This window comes from Chelmon rostratus, chromosome 16, assembly GCF_017976325.1.
Source record: "Chelmon rostratus isolate fCheRos1 chromosome 16, fCheRos1.pri, whole genome shotgun sequence".
Lineage (NCBI taxonomy): Eukaryota > Metazoa > Chordata > Actinopteri > Chaetodontiformes > Chaetodontidae > Chelmon > Chelmon rostratus.
In genome coordinates, this window is record NC_055673.1 from 8,734,679 (window position 1) to 8,752,131 (window position 17,453).

The window sequence follows — 17,453 nt, forward strand, 5'->3', positions numbered from 1 at the left end:
ACAAAAAAGTGTAAATGAGAACTCTCACTGTGATATTGTGTCAGGTAAAATTAATGATTACATTTATCATATTATGCCCCTCAGCTGCTTAATTAGATGGATCTTAGTGGCCTGACATTGCCTCAGATTGACTTCTTGTCATTGTGGGTGAGGTGCCTTTGACTGAATTCAACCTCTTACACTTATTTTGAAGGTCCAGTATGTGATTCTGGAGAAAGATGCTTGATTTAATTTTCATGGGACATTTTTGTGACTGATATTTTTTTGGACTATTGTAATTATTACATACTTTCATTATTCTTGTTTCCACATTGAGATTTTTAAGCATAATACGGTGTTCTTTAAATTCGCCACTGCACCCGATCAATCTTTTGACCTTTAAACTTCCTATTGCATGATGCTCCTTTGTTTATTCAGCCTTTTATATGGAGACATTGCATAGGATAATATGCATCCATGTATTTGATCTTTTGATACTTGCAAACATATTCTTCACATATTGTTCTTTACAATTAGAAGATCAACCCAAAACCTGAAAATGTCCACAGCGCCCGTTATGTCATTGGTGTAGTTCATTGTAAAACTGAGAGGTGTTACATTTCTTTTTTCTATAGTTCTGTATGCACAGTGGGTTGCTATGTTTTTTTGGAATTGAAAGACTGACCTCACTGACTGACTGACAGTGAGTTATTCTATCTGCTTGTCTCAGCTAAAACTGCAACATGCTGCATTGTGTGCAAGGCGGGTAACACTGTAGCACTGTGTGTAAGTACAGTGTGTGTGTGTGTGTGTGTGTGTGTGTGTGAGTGTTTGTGCCAATGTGCATGCATGCATATACTGCATGCATTTGTATGCGTGAGCGTGTCTGCTGCTGCGTCCTCGCTTGTACAATTACAATTGTGTATGTGATGTATACACGTTTGTGTATAAATACATAAGCGAGAACAATTCCCTGTGTGGTAAACGCACATAACAATGAGTGAGCAGCGGAAAGACAGCTATGCTCTGTGCATTTGTGCGCGCACACACACACACACACAAACACACATACACACACACATTCTGTAGGGAAGAAGCAGTGGTGCATCCCGGCCCATATTTCACCAGCAGGGGATAATTGTGCCATTTCTCAACGAGTGGCGGAGACTCTATTTACTGCATGCTGCGGTGGGGTGGGTGGTGGATATGAACTGATGAGCTCCGAGAGGAAAACTACCAGCTCACACACAAAAATACAGATACCGCATGAGTACACACACACACAAAAATATGCACACACACAGACAGCACTCACCAATCAGTGGATTGTCTCTCTTCCACAGATAAACAGGCCATTTTAGCTATAGGGATTCATAATCCACCGCCACAGAACAGGACTAACATGCAATGTTTGATCACACTGAGACACTCTCAAGCACAAGTACACAAGATGAACATGGAACAGTGAGTGTTCATTTGATTAGAGAACATGCAGAGCTGGGTTACTAAATGCAGTATTTCAGTGTTTGTTGAGAAACAAACTGGAGCAGGAATTAGAACTGGATATTATAGTATATAATCCTCAATCATGGTATATGTGATAAAGATATACAATAAAGATATATGTATATATTGAGATGTCGTTTTTTTATTAATAAGCTAATTATTGATAAGATAACAAGACAGAAATTAGCACTTAACACCTGGAAAAAGCAAGATTTAAAATATTCTGTATGTCAATAATGAGACGACCAAATGAGAGCTTAAGTTGAATCTTATCACACAATGTTGATATCATGTTGATCTATTACCCACCTCTACATGCAAGCCACTGAGCTAGCTAGCATGTTTGTTCCTATATCGGTTTATTTGCACACAGGTGTTTGCCCTGCTTCAGCACTTAAGTGAAAAATTTTGTATGCTTTCAGTCTGGGAAGCAGTTAAAAAGCTCAGTGCTTTTGGCACAAATTGGGGGAAAGTTCTCATTAAAACTTTGTTTGGACTCTGGGGAAGCAGGAGACAGTAGCTTTCCAATGCCAACTCATCACTGCTTGCCTCATTAAATGTTAAAGATGGCTCATCAATGCATCCTTTCCGCGGTCCAAATACACGCCACAAAGACACTGCAGCGAGATGAAAAGGCAAGGTGGAAGGAGCCAGCTTTGTGCCCATAATGGAGACATATTGGAGACGGATGGAGAATGTGATCAGCATGTTCATGTATGTGGCGTGTGTATGTGTGTGTTTGTATATGTGGCGTGTGTGTGTGTGTGTGGGGGGGGGGTTGTGTACGACCCTGCTGGCGGCTCCTTCGCCTCTCTGCCAGCCAGGCCTGGGGAGGCTTTGATGTGACAGAGGCAGTCCCTGTGAGCGCAGGTTTAACACTGTGATGCTGTGGCCGGGATGCAGAGCCTGTCTCCACTAATCCTATTTCAATCACTCTCGCAGCCTCTTATCTCTGACTCCGCTGGCCCTCGGCCCTCCCTCCTTCTCGCAAATCTTCTCCCTCTTGCTCACTTTCTCTCTCTCCATCTTTCTTTTTTTTAATGTCCCTTGTACCATGTACCATCCTCTCCATTTCTCTTTCCTGTACCCTTCATTTTTCTCCTTTTGTCTCTCTCTTCCTCCTCCTTCCTAATAGGAATCCCATGGCAATCATTCTGATGCAATATCGGATCAACCCCAAGAAAAGACGACGCCAGAAATGAAACTGCCTGTAAAAAATAGAGGCTTTATGAGCTATTTTAGGCTGATGAAAATGCACAAATTGTGGTGGATGTAAAACATGTCATTCGCATGACAGCTGTCTGGGCACTGAAATGCGATAAAATTGAAGCTGAGCCGAAAGCTCAGCTGTGTTTTTAAGAGGGCAGCTGCATGCACACGAGTGACATCCCAGCGATGCGTTTCTCTCGTTTCTCGCTCTCTTGCTGGATGAAACGATCCAGGCGTATTCCATTTCCGTCATCGGAGCTGGGAAAGTGAAGTGGCTCTTTGCTGTACGTGGGCAGAGAGAGAGCTGGATAGAACCACAACACGTCACTGTGGTGGTGCTGGTACACAGGAAAGCTCAGCGCTGGAAAGGATGGACGGACCACCCAAGAGTTGCACTGAGGCCTTTCCCTCAGCCTTTGGACACACTCTCCAAAGGTTTGTAACTGTGTGTACTTATTTACACAACACAGCGATGTCTTGAGCAGTAGGTAGTTGAAACCTGAACTAATATCTAAGCCCACAGCCCTCTGAAGGTCTTAGGTATGCTTAGCAAGGCTTGAGTGTCTGTGTAAATGTACTGTATCTGCATATGACTGAAGACTTGAATATACCACCATTTGAGTGAACTGTGTCCCACTGTTTGATGACAATAAAAAGAATCAAGACATGACGCACATGCAGATAGGGTTGGGCTTTACCGTGTTTAGCTGTGAGACTGAATTGCATTAAAGCAGGAGACTCTGCTTCAGGCATGTTCAGCACCTTTGGAGCACCTGTGCAGGGGGATGAGCCAGGTGTGATGCACAGTGTGAAGAACAATAACTGCAATTTTTCACCTCTTGCAGGCTTTTATGCAAAATGATTAGCATAATGTAGATATTGTAGCTTTTTCTGAGTTGTAGGAGCAGGTGCAGCAGACACCCACTATGCAGATTTACTATTTTCTCTGTGCAGCAAATATTATCCAGCACAGGCTTAAGAAGAACAACGTTATATATATATATATATATATATATATATATATATATATATATATATATATATATATAAATATGAATTGCTTATACACCACTGGCCTTGTCGGTTGCTCAGAGCTGGATTCAAATATATTACTTCTAATTTGTTCAGGTTGTGTCAACCTTTACACCAATTTCCGACACAAATGAACTGTAATAAGTATCAGCTGACAAAGTAGGATGAGTCAATCTCTAGTAAAGATGTCAACTGTAAGGATAAAATGCTTGAGCACAGAGTCAGTCAGCCAGTTTTAGTAAAAGGAACAGCTGCAGGCTGAACGTCTTCATCATATCAGAGATTATAGCTAGTGTTTTCTTGGTTTCAGATTTGGAATAGGCCTGGCCAAGTCACCAATGTTTTCAAGCCAGCAGTAGGTGGAAAAAGTATTTTGTTTACTCCAATCATCCATTAAAGGTATTTGCACATATAGTGAAAATTCTATCTATTCTAGTAACACTCAAGATACCCTACAATTTTATAGGATTTGTTTTAAGTCTTTGATGCTGATGCAAGAGACAGGAGTCACTGTGGCTGACACACGGAGAGGACAGAGCAGAGGAAAAAAAAAAAGGGATAAGAAACATGACTTCTTTATACTTTCATATCAAAGATGAAAAAGGAGAAGCAGGATGTAAGAAAGAGCAAAATATAAAGAGGATGACAGATAAATGAAAAATCTCAAACGGCACGTACAAATGCTCACACAACAACACAACACTGACACAATCGAGTGAGAAAAAGAAAGAAAAGGAATGTGTCGATCCTGAATGTGTGTAAATGTGTATTATATATATATATATACAGACACACAAACAGACCTTCTATATATGTGAGTAAGTGCATGTGTAGGCCTTGTCACTGAGAATCAGTAGGAATCATCTTGCTGCAAATATAAAAGCAGTGTGTGGCAGCTGCCCTTGACTGCCGTCTCCTGTCTTGTATCAGCTAACGTGTCCCACAGCTCGCACATCTTTCGGCTCAGACAGAGGTCAGCCTTCCTGTCCACCGGGCATCTTTTTTGGATAGATTAAATATATATATATAAATATAAATATATAATAGATCCTTTTGTGATGTTTTTCCTCCAGTTGCTATGCGACTACTGAAAATCTGTTTGTATGTAGCTAACCTTAAGCTTCAAATATATCTTGATATATTTTTTCATTTCAAATGTTTTGCACCGCGAGAGCCAAAGACACACTGAACTGACAGGGACATACACCCGGATCAGATCTTCAACCCATATTACCGTGTTCTAAATTTCAAATCTTGAGCCAGGTTTTTTTTCTGGCACGTAAGCAACTGCTTTATTGATCAAGAATTTGGAATTTACTAAAAATGTGAAGCCTTTTATGATCGTTAGTTGCAAAAGATTGGTGCACTGTTTGTGCTGTAAGATCTAAAAAGAGAAGTTGGCACTTACAAGAGAGGGAAAAGCTTCATGACAGTCAGAAGTGTGAAGGACAAAAGGCAGAAAGAGCAGCACAGGATAGCAGGCATTCATAAATGATAAACATTTTTAGACACGGGTAAAATGAGAAGAAGGCTGGTGGCTAAAATAAGCAGGCTGACGACAATAAAGGACGCGTATAAAGAGAAAAAGAACGGCAAGAAATTGAGAAAGATAGACAAGACAGATATGCAATGACACAGAGAGACGCAGTGAGAGAAATAAACAGAGGGGGCCAAACTACCCTGATGGACACCTGGCAGGGAGCAGAGCAGCTGTTCCACCACCTCTGAGTTGATATCAGTGACTTCTTCTCATGACCTCTGGGCCTCTCGGCTGACAGTCTGGTGGTAATGGCCTTTATCTGTATCCCAGCATGGAACTGCATGGAGACTATGACATGTTTTAGCAAAGTGAGTCCAAAGTCGACCTTCAACCCTCTCCATTTTATTTTCAAGCACAAAACTTGCTTGTTGGCTCAAAGCTAAAGCCTGCCTCGCCTGGTCAATCAAATCCACAGATGCACTTATCTGATATTATCTATTTTTACAGCGGGTATTTCTCCAATCGCTGCTGTCAGATTATACAAATCTTTGTTGTGTGGAAAATGATTCAGTACTTTTGGAGAAATAGTCCACACTTTTGTTAAAGGATAATGTTGTCCAAATTATAAAAGCATTATAGTATAAATATCAAAACACTGTGTTGGCAAGGATGAACAGCAATGAATCAAAAAGCTTCAACAAATTGGATAATTCCTTTTTTGGCTTTAGTGCTCCATCTTTTTCTTGGCAGGATTTCATCATGTTTTTTTTAGGTGCTGGGATTCCCCCGTGTTTTGTTGGCGGGTTTGCGGTAAACTGGCAAGTGCTTACTTTCAAACCTTTAATGTCTCTAAATGTGGGAAGCATCTTGGAACGGAAAGGTAATCCGACCTTAAGTGGTTCTTCTTTAAGTGGTAGTTCTTATTCCTTTTCGTATTTTACTTCAACAAATGTGACAACCATGAGGCACAGAACACGCTGGCAGCACTGCAGAACATCTAGTACATTTGGACATCATAATATAGCAAAAATAATGTGACAGAGAAAAAATAACACAATCAACATGCTCCTTTAAGACCGTTCATTTCCTACAGATTTGAGTAACTGCGGTACCTTTGGCCAGTGTGTCACTGCTTTTGCTGTTGAAGTTGGCCATGGTCAAATGCTCTGTGGTCATTAGCTGTCAGCAACTATTCTGACTTATATTTTTCCTTATTTCCCTACAGATGTGATTTCTTTTCATGAACATTCATTTTGCCTGTGAAAGGATGACAAGTTGATTAGAACCATTCAAACTTTCCCACCTTCCTACATAATAGAAATAGATTATAGCCGCATGCAGGAGTACGGCCACCGGGCTCCAGTCAGGTAATTTATAAAGGAAAAGAAGTTGATTTAAAAGTTTTAGCAAGTGTTCGGGATTCATTGTTAGAGAGGTAAAATTTAAAACAATTCATCTTGGCATTAAGGGATTTTCAATAAAAGAAAGTTTTAAAATTCAGATAGCCATAGAGCCTCCATCAGGTAAATTGTTCCCGCAATTTAGTCTGTGTCACTTTGGATGAGACTGGATCAATCTGCTTAGTCTGGTCCATTTGAATTCCTCTGAATATATTCCATTTATGTCTTGCTGTGTAACTTTCTCATGAATAATCAATTACCAATTCTTTTGTATTAAAGGAATACAAAGCTCAAAATTTTGCCAAAATTATTCAATTCAAGATAAATGCAATCAATTTACCACACTTCCTCTACTGTTGATCCTCTGTGTGAGAGTAATGTAACATAGATCAGGTACAGTGTGTATTGGCTTTAATAAGACAGAAAAAACGTTAAGAACAATTACTTTTGCCTGTCTAAAAAAAGGTGAATTTGGAAATTCTGTTTATGTTCAAGTGAGGCAGTTTTAGTAAAAAGTAAAGAAAGTAAAAAGGAAAGAAAATGACATATAAAGAGAGAGAGAAAAAAACAGTATAGGCAAAGACAAACAATGCCAATCTTATATGCAACTGGAGACTCCAGTTCTCTCTTCACAGTCGTGAGTCATCAACCAACGTGTGACCACAGGTCAAAATAAGCGTAAGCCAATGCTGAAACTCCGTTATATAGCCAGCAGTGCTCCAAACAAAGATGAACCTTGTGTGTTCTCAAAGGCTGTCGAACTGTTTTCAAATGCCAGCACATGTACTGCAACAACAGGTCTGTTTGTTTCCTAAATAAAGGCAATTTACCAAGCTGCAGGCCTGGAGGACAATAGACTGGTTTAGATGAGACATGGATTTAAACATGAACTTTGATATTGTTTTGCTAATGTATACTGTAAAACAAAACCAATAACACAGCGTTGTTGACCGTTGTGGGAGGGGGGTTGATGCCTGAGTGCACTGCATGCTCACAACTGAATCTATGCTAATGCAAAAAAACTTCATTTGGAGCACAAAAAACACAGAATAACATAAAATAAAATGACAGGATGCAGGTTTATGGGGGGTTATGTGTCTGACTTTTTCTTGACCAAGAGCAGTGACTACCTGGAGTCTCCACTAGGAAGCCACTGCTTCAAAAGTTTTCCCATAAAACTGCAACTTGTCACTTATTAACGCGAAAAGAGAAAACGTGTTAATCCCTGATCTTGAGAGGTGCTGGTAGGTGGATCATTTTACCCTCGGACAGCTAGCTGTTTTCAGTCTTTATGCTAAACTAGGCTAACCAGCTGCAGGCTGTAGCTTCATGTCTGACTGACTTAGATATAAAAGTGGTGTTAATCTTCAATCTGACTCATGTCAAGAAAGCAAATAAACCATTTTCCAAAGATTTCAAAACTACTGTATTCTATTAAGGTGTCTGAAGCCGGTCACCTCCAGGAAGTTTTAATTCAATATTGTATCACACAAGCTTGAAATTTGCCTAAAACAAACTATTTTAAATATGAGTTATGGTGTTTTGTTCTGAAAGGAAGCCTCTGTAAAATGTAATCAACACTCCAGGATATTGGATGTTTTCTAGGATAAATATTATAGAAAGGTGAGAGGGAGGGCCGACACCTTCTGGTCGGCTGGTTGACTGCTTGGTCATTATGCTCTTGCTCTGTCCGATAAAATGATAATTTGGAGCAGCTTCAGTCTATGCATGAGTTCCTCTTTACCTGTGTGTGGCGCAGTAGTCCTCAGTGCTGATAGGCTATTACATGTGACATGTAAACGTGTCAGATAGTGCTGCAGGTGGTATATTCAGCAAGACTACAGTGTGGTGACGACAGACAGAGAGGCGGCTGCATCAGAGCCAAAGCAACCCATTTTTAAATTAATTCATTTTATCAGGATTGGATAAAAAATAATTATAATAACAATGTACAGACTTTTTTTCCCCGTTGACCAATAAATGGGTTAAAGAATAGGTAACATTTCAGTGGGCCAATATTTTTTTGGTTCTGTCAAAAAGTGCTTCTGTCTGAGCCTGGGAAAGGGAACTACAGCCTGGCACCGTGTGTGTTAACCGAGTGTGCATCGAGAAAAGAAAAAGAGTGACAGTAAGTGATAGTGGGAAGCATTAGCCTGTTGTTCTGAGTGTAGCTAGTTACAATCTCCTTCTAACTCTCACACACACACTTCTTCAGAGCCAGCCTTGCAGAATAGCCCCTGTTTGTTTGGAAGTGTCCAACCTGTCAAACCCACATGCCATGCACTGCTGTCTGACACGCACAAATGAACACATCTCATCTGTGCTGGGGCAGCTTCTGCTTTCTAGATACTGCTTCAAATGAAAGAGAAAGTCAGTGGAAGGAATGGGGGATAAAAGAGAGGAGAGGAAGGAGGGATGGATGGAACATTAAAGCCAGAGAGTCCAGAGATCTCAGGTTTTGTCCCTCACGTCAATCAGTCTTGTTGTACCAGAGACTCTGCCGTCGCTTCTGTTGGAGCTTAAAAATTGTCCTCTGCTGTACGGCAGCAGTCAGATAAAATGCAAAGCACAGTTGGGAGGGAGGCACAGAAGACTGTTGCAAACTGGTTGCTATGGCTTTTGGCATGCTATTAGCTACTGGAGGCAAATTAAAGTGAAATGCAGGAAACTTGACTATTTTCAAAAGACTATGTGTGTATTTTGTGTGAATCTAAGCCCGTAAGTCATACTAAATAAGCATCTGATAAACTAAAAAGGCTATTCAAGAAAATGACTGCTGGAGCATTAACTGTTAACAATCAACTTCAGCGCAAAAATGGAAAAGAAGCTCTTTCCAGCCTCTAAATAGGCAAACTGTCTACGTGTCATGTATACAGTAATGGGGGGATAAATAATTCAAAAAACCAGCCTCAGGCCAAATCAGCTTCTCCGCTCACCCTCGCTCGAAAATCGATGTTTGGGGAGGAAAAAGGCGTAGCATTTTAGTCAGTTTGGCCAGGCCAACGAAATGACTATGTCACTTGTGCTGGAGCAGAGAAGCAGAGAGATTAACATGATGAAAAGATGTGAGAGAGCAGATGAGAGAGAAGAGAGAGACAGAGAGCACATGGAGAGAGGAGGGAGAGTGCAGCAGAGGATAACAGCGAGGAAGGAAGAGAGAGGAGAGAGGTGAGTGAAACAGAGAGGGGGAATAGCAAGAGAGTGAGAAAGGCGTTCACACATAGAAAAAGCGGCGATGGAGAGTTCTGGTTCCAGGAACAGCAGATGCTTCCACTCAGCGTGAAGCTGTAGCTGTAGGAGTAGTTTAGTTTGGGCATTCCTGTGGCTGCCTCGCTACTTTTCAGAGGTTAAGCACCACTATCTCTTTATGCCCTGAGTGACAAACAACTTGACTCTGCATGGTTGACAAGAGTAGGGTGTGTTAACGTAGGAAGAGAAGAAAGACAGGTAGAGAGACATACTGTATAAACTGGATTCTGAGAGAAAAACGCAACACACAGTTTGAGCTAAAACTCGATCAAAAGGAGCGTTACAAAATATTGATATGGGAATCAATCGTATTGCTTCTTCTTGCGATACGTTATTGATACGATGGCACCAAATATCAATATTTTTATTAAAACATGGAGCTGCCAATGTGACTGACCAGAGATGGACACTAGTTTCCAACCAACACCAACATAGATAATTTAAACATTTGACAATGATACATGAGCTGATATTCCATTTTAACATAAACGTAAAGAAACACTTTGTATCTAGATCTCTAAAACATGGATATTACAGAGGAACTTAAAGGGCCACTGTGTCCGATTTGGCATCTAGTGGTGAGGTTGTAGATTGCAACCAAATGAATACCTCCCGCCTCACCCCTGAGACGTTAAACCAGTGGAGGTCAGCAAAAAAGACTTACAGTGGGCATAAAGTTGCTTGTTAAGGAGCTGTGACAAAAAAAAATGTGCTTTTTCTTGATCTTTGGGTATTTCTGTAATGTAATTTCTTAAATTCTTACAGTTACTCATTAGCCTACATCCCAGCATGTTTGTTATTGTGATAATACTTGCCACAGTATCTCTGTGGCTTTAGTGTGGTTCTACATGTGGGGAGGGTGTTTGGTACTTTGGAGCTGGACACCTTTGCTCACACTTCTCCCCTCTGTCAGTTTTCTGAAACAGAGCCATGGGACAGGCCGGCTCCGATAGCTAGGCAGCTAATGTCAACATTGGACCTCAGAGAGTCATTAGGGATAATGTGGCGCTGCTGAGTGCCCGGGCCTCTGCTCCATAAAAACAGGTGGTCCCAGGGTCACCCCTCCTTTCTCGTCCCCTCATCTCTTCTACTTAGCATACCTTATGGCCCTCTCCCTCCTCCAGCTCCCTCTCCACCATTCCCCCAGCACACACGGGAAAGGTTATTTGGACAATTGGTGGTGATTAGCTGTTGATTTGGCTCACTCTGTACGTTTGATCAGACCGTGGCACGGAAGCAAAAGCCAGCGCAACAGTGCAGCTGCGGCTCAGACATGACTGCAATTGGGCGAGGGGAACCAGAAGGAGAAGGAGGGGAAGGGAGGAAGTAGATGAGAAGGAGGTAGGGTTGAAGAGGAAGAAGAGGAGGAGTGAGGAGTTGGGGGTTTAGGGACCTCCAGGGTCCTTTGCTTTCTTGGCAGTTTGAGTTATGGATTTGGGCTGCTGGCAGAGAAAATGTGAACTGCTTTGTCCCTGTTATTCCAGGTGTGGGCCCTCGTAAAGAAAAAAAAAGAAATCCCTCTCGTTCTTCCTTTCAACCTTTCATTCAACAACCTGCTTCCATCCTCTCTATTCCTCTCCTGGGTGGTGGATTGCAAACAAGAAGAATGTGGGTGCTGCCTAATGGCTGGCTGGTGAGTCGGGTTATAAAATCTGCTTTGCCATAAAGTGCTGTGTTGGCTCAGTTGAATTGACTGGCTGCACCGATCTTTGGGTTGGATGCGGTTGGTGTTGGACTAAGGCTTGGCCCAGTGCCTCAACCTGGCTGGTTAGGCCAAGGAAGTTTTCTCACAGTCACGGCTGTTCAATCCATCCCTCCATCCCTTCATCCATCCATCCCTCCACTCACACAGCCAGCCAGGCAAGTAGGAAGGCCTCTCACTATTTGGGTCTTTAGCCAACAAATCCCCACTCCACTCCTTTGGCCTCTTCTCTACGCCCATATATCACGCTGACGGCTGCCGAGAACCCAACGTCCAGCCAGCTGAATAAAACAGAGATTAAGCACCCACCCGAATCCATTTAATTACTCGTTCAACAGCTCTCGGCATGTAGCTCCAACCGCTGTGAGAACTTCGGTGTTCTTCAGTCTTTACTTTTGCTCCCATTGACCACAGGGAGGTTGACGGAGGTGGCTGGGCATAAAAGAAATCTTAGCCTTGGTAACTCAAATAATCCCATATTCAGTTGTTGTTAACTGCATGTTTGTGTGTCTGTAATTGAAGCCTTGGTTACCAGGGCGTGTAAGGCTGGGGGTGGAGGCCAGCTGAACCAGTCTGTATTAACAATAACATGATCTGTAGACATCTGCACCAATATAGCACTTCAGCATCTGAAAGTCAGCATCACCAACAGAACAATAAAAACTGGTACTAACAGCAATGCAATATTGTCACTGTACAGAGCAAGAATACTGCTGCTAACAGGCTAAGCTACTATTAACCTTCCTATTGTACACTAGCCTAGCGCATGGCTAGACTGCATGAGAAAAAAGTAACAATTTTTTAATATTGTTGCACTCTTACAGTAGGGGTGTATCTATCAAAACAGTAAATTACATATTCAGAAAAAAATGGAGAAATAACACTGACCAAAATAAAAAAAAAAATCTTTTTTTTAATGTATTTTACTAATAAACTCTGAACTTCAGGAGGTTGTGAGGGCTTAATGAGGGTTACTGAAAATGTGACAGGATCTTGGCTATGAAATGTTAGAGTTCACAAGGACGGGGTTGTAACCGCAGTAGACGGCATTTATTTTTTTGGCATCTCTCAGGCGGCGTGCAACAGCCTCCAATCAGCAGCTACGATATGGCTTGTTGTCAAGAATGCATCAGTTTGGCGGCAGCGTGTTTGCTTTTGAGATAGTGGTGAACCAGGGCGGCAGGAGCTGCTTTTTGATGTGTGTGACACAGCAAAGCCAGGCCCAAGAATCAGCTTTAATTTGTCTCACTGCCAGCGTTCACAAGGATCTGTGCAAGAGAACCGGCACGCAAACACATTCATGTCCACACACAGACAGGTTTGAGAGAGCAGACAGACCCTTGACATACTGATGGTGAGAAGGTAATGTGACCTAAACTCCCCCAGCTTTGCATTTTTTCCGAACACTACAGCGCTACATTTAGTCAGGGTCTGTGTTTAACGTGACCCTCAGTCCCATCAGTGAGAGCTGATGGAGCTGAGGGCTAGTTGGGTGCTGGAGGGGGACTGTGCATCTGGGGAAAAACCTATGGGGGACCCGGGGTGCTGCAGACTGCAGAACGGTCGCATGACCTTTTCTAGAATGCTGCCACCCGCCTGCCACTGAAACACGGCCTGGCTAATTAAAGTTTCAGTGGCATTGGGTTTTCACTGGCACAGCGCACCTCGGGCAACCTTGGGGGCTCTCAGGCAGGCGATACACACAGAGGGAAGGATGGGAGACATGAGAAGAGACAGAGGAGCTGTGGAATCAGTTGAAGAAGGGGGCAGCCGCTAGAGGACAGCACGGCAGATCCGAGCAATAACAGACAAAGTCAGTTGCTTTCCATAACACACAGGAGAAAGGCTATATATTAGAATGCAAATCTACACTCACAAACATGCACACTACTGGGGTGTTTTACATAAGCCCCAACATGGTTTGCCCTTCCGAATAGTTGTGCTCAAAATATTCAGGATCATATGGAATTAGAAATGAAATTGAAACTGTCCAAGTCTGTACCACTGGGTGAATGCAAGAGCTAAGCGAGAGATATGCAATGACAAAATGCTGAGTGCTTTTCCAAATCTTATCGGGCTGCCTCTCAGGCTAATGGAATTTTGATGGGTCAGTATCAAGAATAAATACACGACTTATGACACGGCTACCGGGAGCATTACCAAATATACCGGACAGCATGTTCCCGTCTCCAAAGGATCATTGAATAATTGGCCGCGTTTGACCGGGACATTTCTGGAAATATGGCCAAGAAAAGGTTATGCAACCAGACAGACTCGCTCATGGCCTGTATTTCACAATCTGCTGGCCTTGTCTCCATTAATGATCTTGACCCCCTTTTCACCATTTTAGAAGTGAAAGGGCCTAATGGAGCTGAACAAAGCTGCTTGTGTGTGTGTGAGTGTGTGTGAGTGAGAGAGAGAGACAGAGACACAGAGAGAAAGAAAGCCCCTGTGACTGTTTGTTACAGCTTGATGAGGTCTTGGTCTGTGATTCCTGGGGGAGGTGGTCCAATCTAAGCTTTATTAGGCCTTATTGAGCTGTGTGCAGGCAGGTGTGTGTGTGTGTGTTTTCTCTATCAAGAACATTTGGCAGAGCTTTATGAGCACCTTTGTGTGGTTCCCTCAAATACACTAGGTTGGTAGCAGCTTAATGGGGTGTGCGAGGCATTGCACATGGACCTTTTTACATGCCTGCAATTTTCTCCTCAGAGGTGAACTTTTTAGTTTTGTCAGCTTGGCATTTAAGAGCTCTAATATGTCCAGTGTCGACCCACCAAGATGAAAACTGTGGGGTGTAAGTATGTAGCAATGCCTTACCTTAAATATTTTACAATACGATGTTAAAAAACACGTCTATAAGGTCACTTGTATACACAGTTGACGTCAAGATCTTCTAAAAGCTGGAGGGTAGAGCAGGTGACTGATTATCTGACGACAGACGGAGATGAAAAATGAGTCTGTTTTGGGGTTGCATTTGTCTACACCCGATGTCCAGGTGGACCGGCTTTGACTGACATTTGACTCGACTGTTGACCCACAGCTACTGTACAGTCTTCAATGTTCCCAAATGCAAATTAGTTTTCCATCTTGTCTAAGTGCAACATTCTCTATGCAAGATGTATCTTATGTCTGCCAGCCATTAATTCAGTTAGTTTCTTAAACACAAGCTTGTCAGGGTTGGACTTATTTGGACTGCGGGACAACTGAATAAGTGCTTTCCCTCTACTTGAAGCATCTATCATTTTCAGCTTGAGATACTGTTTCCATTAAATGCTTTTAAAGATGACAGCTTAAATTACTACTTCTATATATTCAGAACAGATTTGACTTTTCACCCATAATGATTATACACAATATGAGCTTTCCAAGAGAGGCAAAATGACACAATCGTTTGTTTCTTAAAAGGCTTACATTAACGTGGTATATATGGAAAGAATTATATGGAAACATCAAGTTTCCACATTACATGAATTTAAGCGGATGACATTTACGTAGGCTATAGTATCATGAGCGGGGAGACTGAGAAATATATAGTGGCATGCTGTGCATCATGTACTGCTAAATACAATCAGCCATGAGAAGCAGATCATGACCAAGTACACCCCATCGTGGCAAGTCTTAACAGAGGGACCTCTGCATTTAACCGTAATTGTTCTCAGTACTTACGGTTGGCAGAGCTTGATAAGGTCCTGGTCGGTGGTCCCAGGTGGCAGGCCTCGGATATACAGGTTGGTCTTACTCAGCTGCTCTGCCCCTCCCTGGCTGCAGCTGTTGGTGCTTGGGCTGGGAGGAGCCATGGGATGAGGGGGTGGAGCATAGGGCTGCTGGGAAAAGAAGGTAGAAGAGAGGGATGTTTAACGCAAAATAGGCTTAATTTCTAAGACATGGGATGATGAGTGAAAGAGTTAAAAACGGCAAGAGATGAGGCGTGAAAAAAATAAAAGCTAACATTACTGAGACAGTGGAAGAAAGTGTGAGAAGTGAGTGGAAAAACACATCTTTTGAAGAAACAGCAGGCCACCAGTTCAATGTCATTGCAAATATAAGAGGAGACGTTTTAGGGCTCCTGCGATACTGCGAGGATAAGATCGGGGTCAGTGAGAGATGAAAAAATTCAACCCAGCAGCAGATATTATTGAGTGAAAAACAAAACCTAACCTCAGACTCAAATAATAAGAATACATTGTGGGGAAAACAGTTTAAAAATAGAGAAAAAAAAAGGTCTGCACAATGACAAAAAAGTTAAAAAAAAAAATCTTCATACTCAGTTTTAACTCAACTTTTTTCACTTATACCACTTTTTGTCACCTTTGTTCAGTGTATAGAAATAAACTGCAGCTGAAGTTCTTTGTCAGCATGCAGGTCTTTTTTCTTAACACGTGACTGAAGTCAAGAGTGCAAATGTTTCTGCATTTTTTTCATCTTAAGTAAACATTTCACTGAGGGGACTCTCTGAAATTAGGGTTCATAAGGCTTCCAGCAGCTTACAGCGGTTTTAAATGACGGCAACTTCCTGCTTACCATTCATACCCTCAAAACCAATTTCAAAACACTGTAAAACAATTTACACCTCCGAGGGTGTGATATCTTGATGGAGAAATCCTCTCCAGCCAATTTTAGAAACATCTCAACGTGAGCGTCTTTTTTCAGTATAAGCTCTATCTTCCGAGGTGTATTCAAAATGTATCAGGTATCTGATTTCCCTCCCTTTCTTCCTCCCCTCGTCCCCCTCCCCTGCTCTCCTCATGTGTCTGCTGTGCTGTTAGTGTAGATTTATGGTATAGGAGTCAGGGCCCCCTGCTCACAGCCCATTTATATCTCTATTGCAGGGACACTGCACATAGTGACAGAAAGAGAGAACCGGGGCCCTGTGGGCATGAACAGAAAGAGAGAGAGGTGGGAAGAGAGAAAGAGACGATGCACACTGCAAGAAAGTAAGTGAGTGATGGATGAAATAGAAAAGAAAAAATGGTCAGAGGGAGAGAGGGACATGACTAAATACCACCACCAGCTCCAGTTAACCACATTAACCCCTTATCCTCCCCAGAGAGAATCGCAAGACCCCATACCATGCTGTAAAAGCACATAAACACACTTAAACACACACACACACACACACACACACACCATTAGCCCCCCAATCTGCCCCACACGTTAGCAGCGGCTGCCGAAGCATGGCTGATTTGATGCGCTATTTTAAGCGTGTGTGCCATGCCAGCGTGTTGCCTCCCACTCCTCAGACAAAGAGCTGGAGTCCCTGGAGCGTGAAGAGGGAGCCACGTCCATCAATGGACGGCCAATTACCACGCTGAGCTAAGTGGAACTGATGGGCAGCCACTCGCTGTGCTGGACAGACACACACACTGTATGCACATCTATGTTTATGCACATACACACACCCGCCACGTGAAACACCTTTTTCACAAACAGCCACGTACACTGCACCATCGCCAAAGCTGTTTTATGTCCTGTGGGGCAACTGCAACCGTCAAGTCTCAAGTCGAGTCCTGCAGGGCATGTCCATGTCAGGTCACAAGTCTTCAAAAGAAAATCTAAAGTAAGGATGAAAGTCTCTCGGGAGTCCACTAAAACAGCATGTGAACATTGTGCTTTGTGCTACTGCAATAGCAGGCTAAACGCTACAACTGCAGTTGCCTGTAACTGGCTAACGAGCTAATGCTAACACCAGTGGTACTAAGTAGCTGAGCGATGTTACTCCACCGGCCGGTCGGCTGAGTGTTGGATATTTTCAGTTGCCTGATGCGCCTTCAATGTGAACAGGTAAAAAACAGTGGGAGTGCCGTGTATTTAGACCAAATGGCAGCAGTCTGAGCAAGCTGTATTCTGCATGTCTATTCTGTGCTGAGTGCCGCACGTTTGGCCTTTTTTTCCTGGT

General features: G+C 42.6%; 1 protein-coding gene across 6 annotated transcripts in view; it reads right to left on the reverse strand.

Moving 5' to 3' along the window:
- The window catches only part of rbms3 (RNA binding motif, single stranded interacting protein), a 275,251-nt gene that overhangs the window by 137,901 nt on the left and 119,897 nt on the right, over window positions 1-17,453 (reverse strand). For 4 of the 6 annotated variants that reach the window (XM_041954709.1, XM_041954711.1, XM_041954712.1 and 1 more), the window contains one exon: window positions 15,224-15,381. In XM_041954709.1, coding sequence (XP_041810643.1) covers window positions 15,224-15,381 — 158 coding nt within the window. The remainder of the gene's footprint in view (window positions 1-15,223; window positions 15,382-17,453) is intronic. The other 2 variants (XM_041954710.1, XM_041954714.1) reach the window with 1 other exon arrangement.